General features: G+C 41.2%; 1 protein-coding gene across 1 annotated transcript; it reads right to left on the bottom strand.

The window, feature by feature from the left end:
* Window positions 1-1,776: 1,776 nt before the first annotated feature.
* Window positions 1,777-10,266, bottom strand: LOC120646907 (pre-mRNA-processing factor 39-like). Its single transcript, XM_039923442.1, has 14 exons — window positions 10,079-10,266; window positions 9,621-9,980; window positions 9,404-9,510; window positions 8,694-8,923; window positions 7,868-8,035; window positions 7,200-7,542; window positions 6,560-6,703; window positions 5,482-5,634; window positions 5,284-5,400; window positions 4,830-4,910; window positions 4,590-4,739; window positions 3,604-3,864; window positions 3,057-3,158; window positions 1,777-2,285 (listed from the first exon to the last, which is right to left on the bottom strand). Exons 2-14 carry the CDS (start codon window positions 9,931-9,933, stop codon window positions 2,148-2,150), a joined length of 2,307 nt encoding a protein of 768 aa, XP_039779376.1. The 5' UTR covers window positions 9,934-9,980; window positions 10,079-10,266; the 3' UTR covers window positions 1,777-2,147.
* Between the last annotated feature and the right edge of the window lie 6,335 nt (window positions 10,267-16,601).

Here is a 16,601-nt window from a genome sequence, read left to right as displayed (position 1 = left end):
TTCGCAACCAAACACAGCCATGCGATCCTTTTATTTCAGTGGCGTATGGACTTTGGCCATCTCTTCTTGATCGTACTATACACGGTGATCAGGCTAGCAGGGGTGGTGTCCTCAAGGCCCTGTTTTGTTCAAGCGAAATTTTTTTTGTGTTGGAATCTTACTAATTTAAAATACTAAATGAAGTCTATTTACAAAACTTTTTACACAGATGAGTTGTAAATCGCGAGACGAATCTAATGGTGCTAATTAATCCATGATTAATCAATAATTAGCAGATGGTTACTGCAGCATCACTGTTACAAATCATGTATTAAGTAGGCTCATTAGATTCGTCTCACGATTTACAGCCCATCTATGCAAAAAGTTTTGTAAATAGACTTCATTTAGTACTCCATGCATGTGTCAAAATATTCGATGTGACGGTTTTTTTTTGCGTTTACGGGGTTTATGGAGTGAGAACTAAACAGAGCCTTATTTCGCACTGAGTTCTATTCTTACCCGTGTTCTAGTAGTAGTACGATGCCGATTTCTTCAATAGTTCAAATGGACTCTGGAAGCCTGCGCACATGGTCAAGAAGCAGTTCGTTCCTGCGGAGAGCTCAGCATCTCACAGAAGACAAGTGATTCTCATGGTTTCTTGTAGCGTGTCAGCTTTATTTTTCACTCATGCATCTTTGTGAAGATCTATGTTGTCATTTGTGATGAATACTACGATGTAGTTGAAACTAATTTGCTAGTTTGAGTAGTCTTTCTAAAGTTTGCCTATAAGCTCTTGTTTGGGGATTACATTAGAGCAAAATTCCAATGAAAGCTAGCAGTTACCATCATAAAACAATATCTCTCCTTTCTTTTGTTACCTTTTTTCTTGGGGGAAGATATTTCTTGTAAAGTTGCAGTGTACTAAAGCACTGGTGTAGCTCAGTAGAATGACCATGTAGTAATATTTTTTTTTTGGATAAAAATCATTCAAGACATTCGCATCACTTTGTGTAAGGTTTGCATCATATGAGCCCTTTCTGATACAAAATGGCTCAATATCTGTGCACATTCAATCTTTCTGCAGAACATAATTTGAAGCTGCAAATCTCGTGTTAGCATAGAAAAGATTGTAGGACCAGAAATTGATGCGCCCAAGTTCTTTTAGTGGTTTGGTAAATCTCATATCTTGCACAAAGTCATGGCTTGATGCTGCAGTAGCTAATTGCATCACAGCAGCAACATAAACATAGATGGATTACAAGGGAAACAGTCTGGATTTAGGCAGAACATGAGTTGATCAATTGCCCGACCAGGGGATGGACAAACAAGCCACGGATATCAGCAGGGCAAGCTAGTCGCTCTAATCTAAAATCACCTACCACCATATTGCAAAAGCTAAGCTGGCACCAACAGCATTAACTGCTTGCCAAAATTGATTTTGCGCGAATGACATACACTTTCATCGTGTGCTTCATGTTTTCAAGTAGCTCAAAGAGGCAGAGATCTCCCATCTGCCACTTGTTGTCACGAACAAACTGTTTCCACCCTTGCAAGAACCTTTTTGTTCCGGGGTTTCCCTTCTTAAGTACACACCGCACTTCCCAACTCTTGCCACAGCATTGAAGCATCAATGTTTGGTCCACAAATGGCAGATATACATCAGCATATACTCGTGGCATGTCCTGATTGCAGTAGAGAAGTGTTAGGTGGGGGAGCAGCAGCCGCGTCGAGTCGCGCACGACCACGATAGTCGGGGAACTATAGTTTACAACGATAGACGGGAAATTCACAACTAAATTGGCCACGACCAGGAATAATGTTGATTATGAATAAAATGGCAATTCATATGCATTGCGAACACGGCTTTACCAATCACCTCTACAGTTAGCATTAAGCTAAATGAAAATTCCTAGACAACATAATGTTCTGCCTATTCAAATCTCAGATGGGCTCAAGTGGTCATCCACGGTACACTACTGCAAATAGCATCCAGATAAAAGGCGATTACACTTCCACATTCACACCGTCTTCCAGGAAAACTAGCCGTACAAAGGGCCTCGCGATACCTTTGACCTGGGGCACAAGCAAACCTGCCAATTAGACTGCAGAACACATGCGCAAGGCAGGTTCACAGGCTCAATGAATCACCATCCAGATCACTCTACAGATCAGTAGTAGGTTGTGCCATAGTAGGGTTGAGCTGCTGCTGGTTGTTGAGGGTAAGCTGCTGTCGGTGCCGGTGCCGCTGCAGGCACTGGTGCTGCGGCCATAGCTGCAGGTTGTGCGTAGCTTTGTTGCGTGTAGCCCTACAATAGGTTTCAAAATTTGAATCAGATGACATCCTTCAACACAATAGAAGGGAGATTTTTTTTTATATAAACAACACAATAGAAGTTAGTATAGTTGTGAACATATGGGGGAAACCCTCATTGGACAATTGAGGTATATCAGGCACAAGAGGCAAGTGTAAGCACAAAGTTGAGAAACAGCTCGAGTTAAACATGACTAAGACTTCTACCAGGTTTAATCTAGATGAGCATGAACTACTGCTGACTTCTACCAGATTTAATCTAGATGAGCATAAACTACTGCTGGTTCATATCTTCTAACGGCAATACTGATTGTACACACATAACGATAAACATGATTCAACTAAACAAAACATAGGTTACAGCCGCTAGGCCTGCTGTACATCAATTGTTTGACAGATCAGAAGCAACTATTTGCAATTACCATCAGTAAAATTGACTGCCAGTAAATAATGCCATGTTTGGATAAGACTGCCTAAGAATCCATCAGAAATAAATATATGGACTAATGAGAACCATCGAAAGAACGACAATAACAACCCTAAAACACAATTGATTACAGCTTATACTCTGCCATGACCCTATTGAAATTTGAATGTAATTTTCTTTATTGGGGATCTGGATACATGTAGGAAATCTAGATGGTGGGAAGAGTGATTGATTGTAGCATGGTCATTCCTTGCAACGATTTTTGGAAGATACTAAGCATATTATTTTTACTTTTGAACATAGCATTTCCAAAATAAAAGCAGAAATAAAATTCAATACCTGAGCAGGGTATGTTGGAGGGTATGCACCATAAGCAGCTTGTGCAGCAGGCTGAGGCATTTGATGGCTGTAATCATAAGTTCCGTATGCAGGATATGTAGCCTTCAATGCAAAAGATGTTGAAGTCAAAAACAACAAAATGATAACATCATCATTTTAGCCAAACAAATAGAAAAGGTGGCTAATTGTTAATTTTAAAAGAAAAAAAACATCTAAATCCCCTGGCCCTGGGTTCTAAGTTATTCAAACACAGTTGTGAAAGGAATAACAGAATGAACTTCTAGATCTAGCAAAGAGCACGCCAAATCAGATGAAACAATTTACAGTGAGGTGTCAGCTTAGGAAACGTGGATGATAGCTGCAAATTCAGGTAGGCATAATGGGAGGCATTAAGATATTTAACAATTTATATCTATTGTGTTTGGGAAGATTTAAAGAGACGATCAAACAATATCCCTCTTCTATTCTTTTTTTCGAAAGTCCATCCTTATCTCGATTAGTGCACCCAAAAAAAGCTGAATCTCGCAAATTTATATGAATACGTGACCTGAGGTGCATATGCAGCTCCCCATGGTTGCCCTGATGCTTCAGAAGTCGCAGGCCAAACTGGAGGATTGGAAGCATTAGGGTCAGTCCCCGTGACTGGCCGAGTGCCACCAGTTTTAGCCAACTTGTCCCTGTCTGACACAATAGCATCATCTGCTTTCCGTTTCTTTGATGGCAGAATGCTTCTCTTGCATGAAAAGAGAGTTGTGTGCCGAGTTAAAGATTTCTTGATTGACTTCGCATCCCCAAAGAGATCCAAAAACTGTAGGCAATTTGTAAGTGTCATTAATATAAAGTATCAAACTGGAAAAGCCCAAAATACAAAATAAAAGAAACTTAGATCATTTACATAGTACAACAGAGATCATTGTGATTCAAGAATAGGACTTGACTTTAACAAGAGTTCTGCTTGCATATAACTTTCAATTCGTTACATAAACAAAAGTTGCAAAACACTACAGCTTCATTGAACCAAAAGTCCAAATATTTTCAGAAAATACTTCATGTTCCCAAAGATGAGGACTCAAAAAGACTCGACCACAGGAGGTGATGTCCCCTTGGTTTGTCTTAGAGGCGAGTACCTAACCCCTTTAAGAAGCTACTCACAACCTACGAGCACACAGGTTTGTGCCAGCAGCCTCTCAACTGGAGGCTCTAGCGGTCTAGCCATCACTTGCAAAAAATTATCACAAAATACTTCATGTTCCAAAAAGATGAGCACTCAAATAATGCTACCGACCAGTTATATGATGGTCCTTAAATATTAGTCAAGAGCATTAATGGCATATAGTCCTGGTAATCTTTCATCTTGCACTATATATAATCAGCACTAAATACACCATTTTCAGGAAAGCATTATCATATATGGCTTTCATTAGGGAACGATCTTACTTCGCACTTCTAATTTCACTTCAGCTATGAAATTCATGTAATCCAGCCAAACAAGAAGGAACTACGATATAGAAGGGCGCAGTTTTTGATTATTACCTCCAAAAATATGGAAGATATTTCTTCTTTGTCGACAAGACTTGACCCCTCTCCGTGAGATGACTCATGTGTAACAAACTTCTCCACAAGTGAATCTAAAAGGTCAATACGCTTTTCACATGGAAGGATTGACTCTAGATGAATGACAGCCTGTAAAATAAAGAGGTAATATTAGACAAATTAAGGACAAGGATGCAGAGGAAAATCAGAAGAATTCGGAAAAATCTTGAAAGTCGTAACCTCAAGAACCGGTTTCGTTATGTTCAATTGCTCATGCAATTCAGTTAAGGTCTCCCTTGCCTTTTCCAAGTCTCGGATGGCCTACACATTTCAAGGAATACATCACTTCCACCAACTGAAATTGTGGATAGCAGGTAGAAATAGAATAATGCTGGAAGTTCCATCCAATCAATTAGTCAATAAACAGTAAATGAAAAAGAAACAAAGAGAAGAACATCTCCTAGCTCAAACTGACAAAACTGGAGTGCCTAAAAATGCAAATTGCGAGATGTATGCTAGATAACATATTTGTTACTATATGAATCCTGATCAGGTGCAGTTTTTCACACTACTTTTTTAATGGCTAACCACATATGTTCAATCAAAACAGTCAGATATTCAGATATACAGCATAAAAGGCTTTACCATGCTTTTTTCACATTTTGATAATATAGAAATTGTTATGAAAACCTACCAAAAATAAGAAGCGTGAGTACTGAATAAGCAATGTTGGCAAGAGCTGGCTTTGCTCCTTTTCCCTTTCAGCAGCAATGGCCTTCTCATAAACTGAACAAGCTGATTCTTTATCACCCTGCAAACAGAGACAGAATAAACAAACTCTACAAGGCTTTAAAAAGGGAAAAAAGAAAAGGTTATTTGTTCAAAGATGTACCAGTCGGTGCTCCATATTAGAATGCTTCACGATGGCCTCTAGAAAGCCAGGACATAGTACTGAGTAAAGATGCTGATATTCTGCACGTGCTCCAGAAACATCTCCATTAAGCTCCTTAAAGCGGGCACTAAAAAGATGGATTTCTGGCTGCTTCTGTTAAAAATCAGAGAAACAAGATACAGCTATCAGCAAATCTAAGACCACTTAGCATACATAATGCTGCACTGCACAAAATCAATCATTGCTGTCTATGTTTTTCTTCTCAATTAGATCCGTGTTGTTTCTGCAACCTGCTGGTGGTGATGTGGTTGATTTTGTAAGAGACTGATTGTTCTCTCTTTGCCTTTAATACAAAGATACGCAGATCAATTGTGTGCTCAAGAAACCAAAATTGACCATGACAGTATAATATTTTTATGCTTATCATAGCATCTGCATTCAAATGAGATTTCAGAAAGCCAATCTTCCAAAATCAGAATACCATCCGCAATTTCATCTGTAAAGAGTAAGTAAACATTTGAAGATCCTACAACCTAACTAATGCAGCTGTTTAATTGACTTCCCATTTTGTTCTCTTTATTTGCATTTGTTCATGCCAATAAGGGATTTGGACTAAAAGGAACACTCATCTTAGTACAAAAGATACAATCAATAATGTTTACATAGAATTTGGTTAGGTCCACTTTCGAACCTTGTTGATGGTAAATTCACAAAAAGAACAACAGATAAAGAAGAGATAATGAATAAAAAAACAGAAAAAATAAAATGGTATCAACTATCAAGTATACTCCCTCCATACTTGAAAAGAATGTTGTTTTGGACAAGATTTGGGTCAAACATTGGGAATATAAATCATGAATAACTTTCAAGTTGTTGAGTTTCAAAATAGATACAAAAACCATATGAATAGATTTGTCTTGAAAAATACTTTCATAACAGTATAAATATATAACTTTGCGATAAATATTTTTCTAAAAATAAGAAGTCAAAGTTAAGCTTTGGAGACCGTGCCGCTGTCCAAAACAACATTCTTTTCAAGTATGGAGGGAGTATTGTTCTACATGCTATAAAATCATACCTTCACAAAAACATGAGTAGCACGCGCCAGGGCATTGTTTGCTAGTTCTAGACTACCTTTATCCTCCATACATTGCACGTAGCGGATCCAGAATTCTGAATAATTAGCACACGCAATAACACATCTTTCGTACAATTTGATAACCTGAAAAAGTATAAGGCGCCATCAGAGAACATAAGCATGAGGGGGGAAGGGGGTATCTAAAGGGAATATGAATTTGTTATTGACAAAAAAAGAGAAGTTCACACAGATTACTCCATTAGCTGATTACGGAGGCCCCTCCATAAGAAAGGAGGGACCATCCTTGCTTGATAGATAGATGGTTAAGAAGGTGAGCATTAAGCAAATACCTGCATATATGAGATTAAAAATTCAAACAACTGGTATTTGGTACCATATATCATTAACCCAGAACGACCACTGCCAAATGAAAGTTTGGAGTACTTAGCCTCATCGAAACCAAATATTATGTCCACGCTCTATCCTCAGTTCAATATCCCATTATAAAGGAAGCTTCTCCAAATACTAGCCGTTAAAGCATATAATGGAGCCAATAAGACTGGATTGTAAGTTTTTCAAACATTCCATAAAATCTACTAAATAAAAGAGACAAAATGTTGCTAGAAGTGCAAAATCATACCTTATTGATGTCTTCTTCCTTCTCGATAAAGTCAAGGTAGTTATGCCAATTTTCAAGCTCTGGATTGTCAAGAGGCTTGACGTGAAAATATGGTCTTCTAATAGCTAGCTCAAAACCAATAATCTTAGATTCATACTCTTTAGCCTTCTTGTACATCTCTTCTCTCATGGATATATACTTTGCAAGGTTCTCTGCTTCAGGTTTGCTAGATTTATCAGGATCATCAGGATGTGCCTCACCATCAAGAGCTTGATTACTGTTCTCAGAAGCAACACCATACACAGAAGCTTCCTCCACAGTCAGTATATCTGAAAGAGCCCGTGTTGAAGCCAACTCCTTGAGGCTGTGCAAAAATAACAGTTAGTAGAACTATATGTTTACATTTGTTGTATTTTCATAAATGAGATTATATATCATGACCCCAACTCAAGTGTTTGAAATATCAAGCACAATTAAAAGCAAGAAAAGGAAATTATGAAATGGTATGAAGGAGCAGGTGTTTGTTTCTATTCACACATGGCACAAAGTGTTGTCAGTAATATGTTGCCTTGATCCACTTATCAGCCAATGAAGCTAACATTTAGTATGATGCCGGCAAATAACATGCACAAAAGAAAGCTTCACTTCCAACTTCCATATTCATAACAGAAGTAATACAAGTGACTTACCAATTAAAGTACCGATCGAGCTGTTGTATGGGATGCTCTAATATTCTTGTATATATCACAGCTAGATGACTCCATGCCTGCAGTGATTCTTCGTACTTAATATACTCATCCCACAAAACATTAGATCGATAGTCTGTTCCAACGTATGCCAAACCTCTTTCAAACAGTCTGCAAAAACATAAGATGCAAAGGTACTGAAAAGGTGAGGAAACGGAAAAGTTACTAATTAAAAAATGGAACAAGAGACAAAAAGAACAACATCAAAACACAGTTCAACTGGAATATGCAAATGCTAGTATACATCTAGGAAGGACCATTGTTCTTGACCAAAAAAAGCTCGAAATACCTAGTATGACTATATGCTGTTTGTATCTAAAGTTTTTTATTTTATTTTATATATAAAACAAGCATGCTATTATGTGAAGTATAACTACTTAACTAATGTATGAAGTCTGAAGTAACATTTTTCTCAAAAGAAATGCCTGCATAGGGTTTTAAGTCCACAGGAGGTGCAATAAATAGTTTATATTTAATTAACTAGAGGCAGGTAGACTACTGGTACTGGGTCATTGACCATTGACCCATCAGTATTCAGAGACAGGCAAATCACTCTGATATCATACATGAAATTTAACTGTACTATATTTTCGGATGGAAATTGCTGCCACATGGAAGACAAGTAGGGCTCTAACATATTCTAAAGAGCTTAATCAGGAATTCCTACATACTATAAAATTCAAATGCCCAGCCATTGAAAATTAAGTCAGGAGACAGATGGTAGGCACATAAACTTCATCAGAATAGGAATGTTGTGTACGATTGGTACCTTCGGATGATATCTGGGTCCTCATATGTTGAAATTGCAAACTGACAGTAGTTATACCAAATTTCCACTGAATAAGTAACTGCAAGAATTGCTCGTTCATAAACCTCTATAACTTTGCTGACGCCATCAAGTCTACCTTCATGATCTGCATATTTCTTCCAATAACCAAAGCAAAGAGGGAACTCCGCAAGAAATGCATCATACACTTTCCGTATCTTCAAAATATTGCTCTGGGGCGAAAATATACAAAAACACACATTAGCATAAAGATTTTCATCATATCAAGAGTAAAGAGTTCCATTTTTTATTAAGATTGACTACTCAGATAGATTACATCAAGTGCACTTTATTTAAACAACAAAGACACACAAGACTGATGCATTAAAAGTATGAGGGACATCATACAGTTCAAAGTTCAAGCTAGGTGGAGGAAACACAAGGATCACGAAATCTACAATCAGGATAGAGGGATGAAGCAATTACTCAAATTGCAAATTCATTGTACAAAATAAAGGAAGCAACTGTGTTCTACACATAGTAAATGCATAAAATCACAAATATATCCCATATCAAAGCCACAAGGAACTCATGTTCTACATATTGAGAAATAGCATATATCATAAGCTGTTGTAAAAATTACAAATTAGCTCCTCTACACATACTGCAAGCTCAGCCAAAATCTCAAGAATAGTTTATGGCCAAGCTATTACCTCAGCATTTTTCTCTGTTTCTTCAATAAGTGCAATCCAAGAATTGAAATCTAAGGAATTCGCAGTAACAACACTCCACAGCCTAGCCTCTTCCGCTGAAAGCACAGCTGCAATGGAAAGCAGCACGTTAAGAGCAAACTGCAGGTAGGATACAGATTTAGGGGAGCGTGTGACCCCAGCACACAAAATTAGGGGAGCTTGCAAGCCCAACATTTACCTTCTTCATAGGATGGCTCCGGAACAGGCTCGCCCATCTCGTTGATAGCTGCGCCGCCGTTCTCCGCAGCTCCTTGGTAATTAGCCATCTCACCAGCCGTCCCATTCAACGCCGCGTGCTCAGCCGGGTAGGCAGAGACATCAGGTGCCTGGGCTCCACCGTCATGGTCCACGGCGCTCCCGGCGGTGACAGCCGGTGGATTATGACCGTACGCGTTCGCATCAGGATTGGCAGTCGTCAAATCGAAAGCCATGGCACCAGGCTCCGCGCTACCAGAATCGACACCGGCAGCAACGCTCTGATCTTGCTCCATTGCGCGCGAATCGCAGGAGTCGTACCCCAAGCAACCAAAGCGAAGACCTAAGCGGAGAGAGAGGGAGCGCGCATGGAAGGTTAAATTACCGCCCGAGAAGTGGAACGAGCGTGTAAAAGTGAAGGGGAGGATGAGGGGCACGCACCGGAGAGCAGCCGATGAGTGGAGTCGGGAGCCGGGGAGTGTTGGTGTTGAGGGCGCCGGCGAGGAGGAGAGGGGTGCGGCGCCTGCGTCCGAAGTGGCGCTGTGGAGAGCGGAGAGCGAGGGGTTAGGGTTGGATCGGGGCCTCGCCGCCTCGGGGGACGTCGCGGTTGGAGGAAGAAGAGGCGCGGATAGGTGGGCCGGACAGGGGTAGACGCCGGCGGGCTTGCGCGCTCAATTGGCCGGCCCGTTGAACGTTTGGCCCATATTACGCTTCATGCCTTCTTTTTCTTTAAAATTCAGAGCTCGCACTTTTATTACTGGAAAAATATTGAATGCAAAGTCGAAACGTGAAAAATCCCTTAAAACCATACTTGAGAGTATTTAAAAAAATAAAATGATGCACATTCGTAGTGTATCTATCGGATGTACTTTGTGGAAGTTAGGATACAAAAGTATTATGTAGAAATTCATTAAAAAGGATATTTTTCAAGTGCATGTGCACTCGGATACAAATTTTGAGTATTTTTTTCATCTGGTGCACATGAACATGAAATTTTGTATTTTCATTTAAATTTATCTAGTTTGAGCTTGCATTCCATTTTTTTCACAAAGTACATCTATTGATGCACTATGGATGTAGGGGGAGAGCAAGAGAATAATCGATGCGATGAAGGAGAAGGTCGCACACCAGGGGTAGAAAAAAGAAGAGTAGATCCAGATGACAAGGAGCGGAGGAGCAAGAGCAGCAACCAGCAGGGGGCAGAAAAAGGATAGGAGAGAGAGGGCGAGGATTAGGAGCGACGGCTGCACATAGAGAGGGGGTACAAAGTAGCGGGGAGCGCCACTTAACGCCGGATGAAAAGTGGGGTGCGCCCCAGACGCACGGCAGTGCTGGTGCACCCTTAGTGAATCGTGCGCACTCCTTAATCGAACGGTCATTCTCCCACATTTCCGCAAATCGGGCACTGGGCCCGCGTCGAATTGAAGCCGAGCTGGCCGTGTGGGCATAAGGTCGCCAGATGCGGGCGGGGAGGGGGGCAAGTGGTGGTCATCTAGACCGGGGGCGCGTCAGCGCTGTCGTGCGCCCGGGGCGCACCCAATTTTCTTGCAGCATGAGGGGGTGGCGATGTAGGACGAAGACTAAAGAGAAGCAAGCAGAGTGAGAGAGAGAGGGGGCAAGAGAGAGACATAGAGAGGGCGTAGATAGGTGGATGACGCAGAAGGATGTAACAATAATATGGATAAGGTATAGACCTGGTGACATACATATTGATCAGTAAAAATCATCAACCTCAAAAAGACGAGGTGTGTGCGATGCAATCCATCCATCCCTAAAGGGAACGATCGAATTATGCTAAATCCACCCAGTGCTGCCCCCTCCCCCCATTGAGACGCTCAGCAAGTAGTGCACCCACTGATTTGTACCCCAAATCTTCACACTGTAAAAATCGAGGGCTCAAAATACACCTAGCAGATCTACAACTCCATCTAACGGACCTGGAACATCTGCTTCAACGCGTTGAAGCGAAGCGACCACCCCATCGCCCGCGCGGCGCGCGCGGCCGCCCCTCCCCCGCGCCCTGCGTTTGAATCTTGCCAAATTGGTGTCGGTTCTTCTTCTGGCCGGACAGACTCCCGCGCGCCGAGCGGCCCGCGACCTCTGCCCTTACGCGGCCGCAGCCACGCCGGCCTCCGCCTCCGCCTCTGGGTCCGCCGCAGCCGCGCCGGCGGCGCCCTCCGCCCTGACGCGCGCCGGTTGCCCCCTGTGCCGGACTGAAAGCATCTAGGTCCCTAATTCGAGTTTTGGTAATTAATGACAACGGTTTGTGGATTAATGATTTCATTTGAGATAATGAGTATAGGTTGATCCACGGATGAAAGAGATTTGGTTGTGAACGTATGGAGTTTTGGAGATGATGAGCAAAGCTCGGGCTCAAGGCAAAGGTATAAAATAGGGTTTTTGCATTTTACCGGTCACAAGGCGATTAGTGGATGAAAAGTGACCGGATTTGTTGGATAGATAGCCGTACTATCAAGAGGGGTTGTGTACTCATGCTTGACGGGTCTTTAGTGCCATTTTGCTTAAAATGTCTAGTTGCATGCATGAGGGCTAACGGCGTTTTGAAAAGATTTGAAAAAGACTAAGTTTGAGAGCTGACTGAGTAACGGCGGACAGTCCGCACCAGAGGGGCGGATAGTCCGCACCCGTTCCAGAGAGCTTGCAGAGGCTCTGGTGGGCTGGCGGACAGTCCGGCCATGGGGAGCGGACGGTCCGCCACTGTATTTCAATTTAGTACCAGAAAGGGTGTCTCTCTGGTGTGGGCTTCAAAGTTGAACGGCGGACAGTCCGGCCATGGGGAGCGGACGGTCCGCCGGCTAATCTTAGTTTTGTACCAGAGAGGTTGTTTCTCTGGTTTGGGCTGAAAGGTGAACTGCGGACGGTCCGCTCCTGAGGCGCGGACGGTCCGCAGGCTAATCTCAAAGTTATTCCAGAGACGATGTTAGTCTCTGGTGGTGTGGAACTCTTAACTGCGGACGGTCCGCCCCTGGGGCGCGGACGGTCCGCCAGGGCTTAACGGCTAGTTCTGACACGCATTAAATGCACTCTGACTCACTGGTTTATAACGGCGGACAGTCCGGTTTTTGAAACGCGGACGGTCCGCGACTTCGCAGAAAAGAGTGTAACGGCTAGTTTTTGAAGGGGTGTCTATATATACCCAATGCCCGGCCATTGGGTGTCTCTCTTGGCCATTTGGACAGCATTCTTGACACATTAGAGCTAAGGCATCCCTCTCTCACACACACTTGCTTAGAGATTGCATTCTTGAGAGTGTGAGAGCTTCCTAGTGCATTGCATCAAGAGTTTGAGCTTTGTGGCATTAGGGAAACTTCAAGCAAGCGTCATCAACTTGTTACTCTTGGGAGTTGCCGCTACCTAGACGGCTTGGAGAAGAGGATTTCGTGGAGCACCTCCAAGGAGATTGTTGAGGAGCCCCGATTTCGGTTGTGAGAGGTCTTGTGCTCACCTCACCGGAGTGGTGAAGAGCAACTCTAGTGGAATCGAGGTGTGGAGCGGTTCCTTGATTCAAGCCGGCTCAAGATCAAGAGGTTCTTGATAGAGGAGCGGTTGATTCTTGGAATCCACCTCAACGTGGATTAGGGGTGACCGGCAAGTCATCGACACCACGGGATAAACTCTTGTGTCAAGCTTGGTTACTTCTCTTGCTCTCGTTAATTCTTGTTTTACTTTGAGCAATTTACTTTACTAGAGCTTGTTTTGCATCTTGTCACCCTAGGTTGCAAACCCATCTAGAGATAGTAATAGCTTGACATAGGGCTTTCCTTTGGTACTAATTAAATTTCTCTAGTGTTGTTGACTTTAGATTTTAAACCGCCTATTCACCCCCCTCTAGTTGGTGTTCTTGATCCTACAAGTGGTATCAGAGCTAAGTACTCCATTAATTGCGGATTTAACCATCTTGGAGTAGAATAATGACTAGTGATCATGAGATTCATGTTGGGAAGCCACCATTCTTTGATGGAAACAATTATGATTATTGGAAGACTAGGATGTCGGCTCATCTCAAAGCCATGAGTAGAAAACTATGGAGAGTAGTAAATGATGGATATGTCATTTTGGACCCAAAGAGTTTGACACCCCTAGATGAGGAAAATGAGACACTAAATGATCAAGAGGTTAATGTGCTCTTTAGTGCTCTTGATGTGAATGAATTTAATAGAGTCAAGAGCCTCACAAATACAAATGACATATGGAAGAAGCACATGGAAATTCATGAGGGCACATCAACTGTGAAGGAGGCCAAGTTATATTTGCTTAAAGGGAATTTTAGTGAATTCACCATGAAGAATGATGAGAGTATAGCCGAGATGTTCTACCGGCTAAATGACATTGTGAATGACCTCAAGGGACTTGGATTTGAGGTACCGGATGGGGATTTCAACCACAAGTTTCTTAGATGTCTGCCAGGAAGATATGACACAATTGTGACCTTACTTGTAAGGTCAAATGTGAAGACCGCAACTCCCACACAAATATTGGGAGAAATTCTCACCCATGACATGTTCAAGAAATCTCAAGATGAAGCTCATGGTGGAGAAATTGATATGAAAAAGAAAAGTGTGGCATTCAAAGCTCAAGATAGCAAAAATGAAGAAGAAAGTGGATGCCAAGAAGAAGAATCGGATGAGGAGATGGCTCTATTTGTCAAAAGATTCAATAGAATGATGAGCAAGAAGAACTTTGGCAAGAGAGGTCAATCATCAAGAAAGAATCATTTTGTGGACAAGACTTGCTTCAATTGTGGTGAAGTAGGTCATATCATTGTCAATTGTCCAAACAAGAAAAAGGACAAGAAAAATAATGAAAAGAAGAAGAAGAAGAAGTTCATCAAGAAGAAGAAGAATGGCCTAGCTTATTTTGTTGAATGGGATTCCGATGCAAGCTCCGATGATGATGATGATGATGATGATGATGATGATGATAACAAGCCATACAAGGGAGTTGCCGGGATCGCCATCAAGGAGGCTCCATCACTCTTCTCTACACTACATTGTCTTATGGCAAAGGGTGGTGCAAAGGTACAACAAGATGGTGAACTTGATGAACTTTCATATGATGATCTTGTTGAAATGCTTAATGATGCCGATGAATTCATGACAAAGGAAAAGGCTAAGTTGAAGGACTTGAAGTTGAAGTTTACTTCTCTTCAAGATTCCTATGAGGAGCTAAAGACTTCTCATGAGAATCTCAAAGAAACTCATGAGAAGCTTGAGGAAGCTCACAATACCTTGCTTAATCATGAAAAAAAGCAACTTTGAGCATTGGTGTTAGTTGTGATTTAATTGATGATAAATCTTGTGGCTCTAGCTCTACTAGTTCTCTTTGCACCAAAATTGATAACCCTACTTGTAATGAATCTTTCATTATGAAAAATGATTTGTTAAAGAAAGAGGTTACTTGCTTGACTAATGATTTGAGAAAATGCTATGATAGTAGAGCAAAGTTTAATCATTGTTGGGCAAGCCAAAAGTTCACCTTGAACAAGCAAGGGTTTGGATATATTCCTAAGAAAGGGAAGAAGGCTTTTGTGCAAACCAAAACTACTTTTGTGAAGAGTAGTGGCAAGCCATATTGTGAAAAATGCAAGAAAGTTGGTCATGTTTAGAAGAATTGCACCAACAAGAAAGTCGTATCTTTTGATTCAAGTTACATTCTTATGAAAAATTCAAATGGCAATGTTAGTGCAAAATTTGTTGGGATACCTATAAATGGTGCTAAAAAGAATGCCATTTGGGTGCCAAAAGTCTTGGTCACTAATGTGGTCACTAACATTCAAGGACCCAAGAAAGTTTGGGTACCTAAAAGAGTTACTTCCTCTTTGTAGGTGAATTACAAGTCCGGAGGAAGACATTGTGTGCTTGATAGTAGATGCACTCAACACATGACCGGAGACCAATGATGTTCTCCTCTCTAGATGAGAATGTGGGTGGCTATAGTGACATCATCTTTGGTGACAATAGCCAGGGCAAAGTCAAAGGAGTTGGTACAATTCCTATCTCAAGTGATCATTCTCTTTCAAAAGTATTGTTGGTTGATTCTCTCAAGTTTAATCTCTTAGCGGTCACTTAACTTTGTGATTGTGGATATAAGTGTAGCTTCACTAAAGATGATGTTGTAGTGACTAGCTTGGATGGAAAAGATCACATCTTTACGGGATTTAGACATGAGGATGTATATCTTGTGGATTTTGCTACTAAAGAGGCAAATTTGTCTACTTGCTTGTTCACTCAATCATCCTTGGGTTGGTTATGACATAGAAGGCTTGGTCATGTTGGCATGAAGCAACTCAACCGACTTTTGAAGCATGATTTAGTAGTTAGGTTGAAGAATGTGAAGTTTGAAAAAGATAAGCTATGTAGTGCATGTCAAGCCGGAAAGCAAGTTGCAAATACTCATCCCACTAAGAGTGTCATGTCAACCGAGAGACCATTGGAATTATTGCATATGGATTTATTTGGTCGTACAACATATAGAAGTATTGGTGGAAATTGCTATTGTCTTGTTGTAGTAGATGATTACTCAAGATATACACGGGTTTTCTTTCTTCATGACAAGGCCGATACATATGACACATTCAAGAAATTCTTTACAAGGGCCGAAAATGAATTTGAGCTCAAGGTGAAGAAAGTGAGGAGTGACAATGGAAGTGAGTTTAGAAACACAAGAGTTGGGGAATGGTGTGATGTGAAGGGAATCAAGCATGAATTCTCAACCAAATACACTCCGGAACAAAATGGTCTTGTTGAGAGGAAAAATAGAACCTTAATTGATATGACAAGATCAATGCTTTCCTAATACAATGTTTCGGATAGTTTGTATTGCCATAGATTTCATAACAAGACCCCATATGAGTTGCTCATTGGAAGGAAGCCAAATATATCATATTTTAGAGTGTTTGGTTGCAAATGTTATATTCTCAAGAAGGGAACTCGATTATCAAAGT

Source organism: Panicum virgatum, chromosome 9K (genome assembly GCF_016808335.1).
Source record: "Panicum virgatum strain AP13 chromosome 9K, P.virgatum_v5, whole genome shotgun sequence".
In the NCBI taxonomy this organism is placed as follows: Eukaryota; Viridiplantae; Streptophyta; class Magnoliopsida; order Poales; family Poaceae; genus Panicum; species Panicum virgatum.
This window is presented reverse-complemented; position numbering and strand designations above follow the sequence as displayed.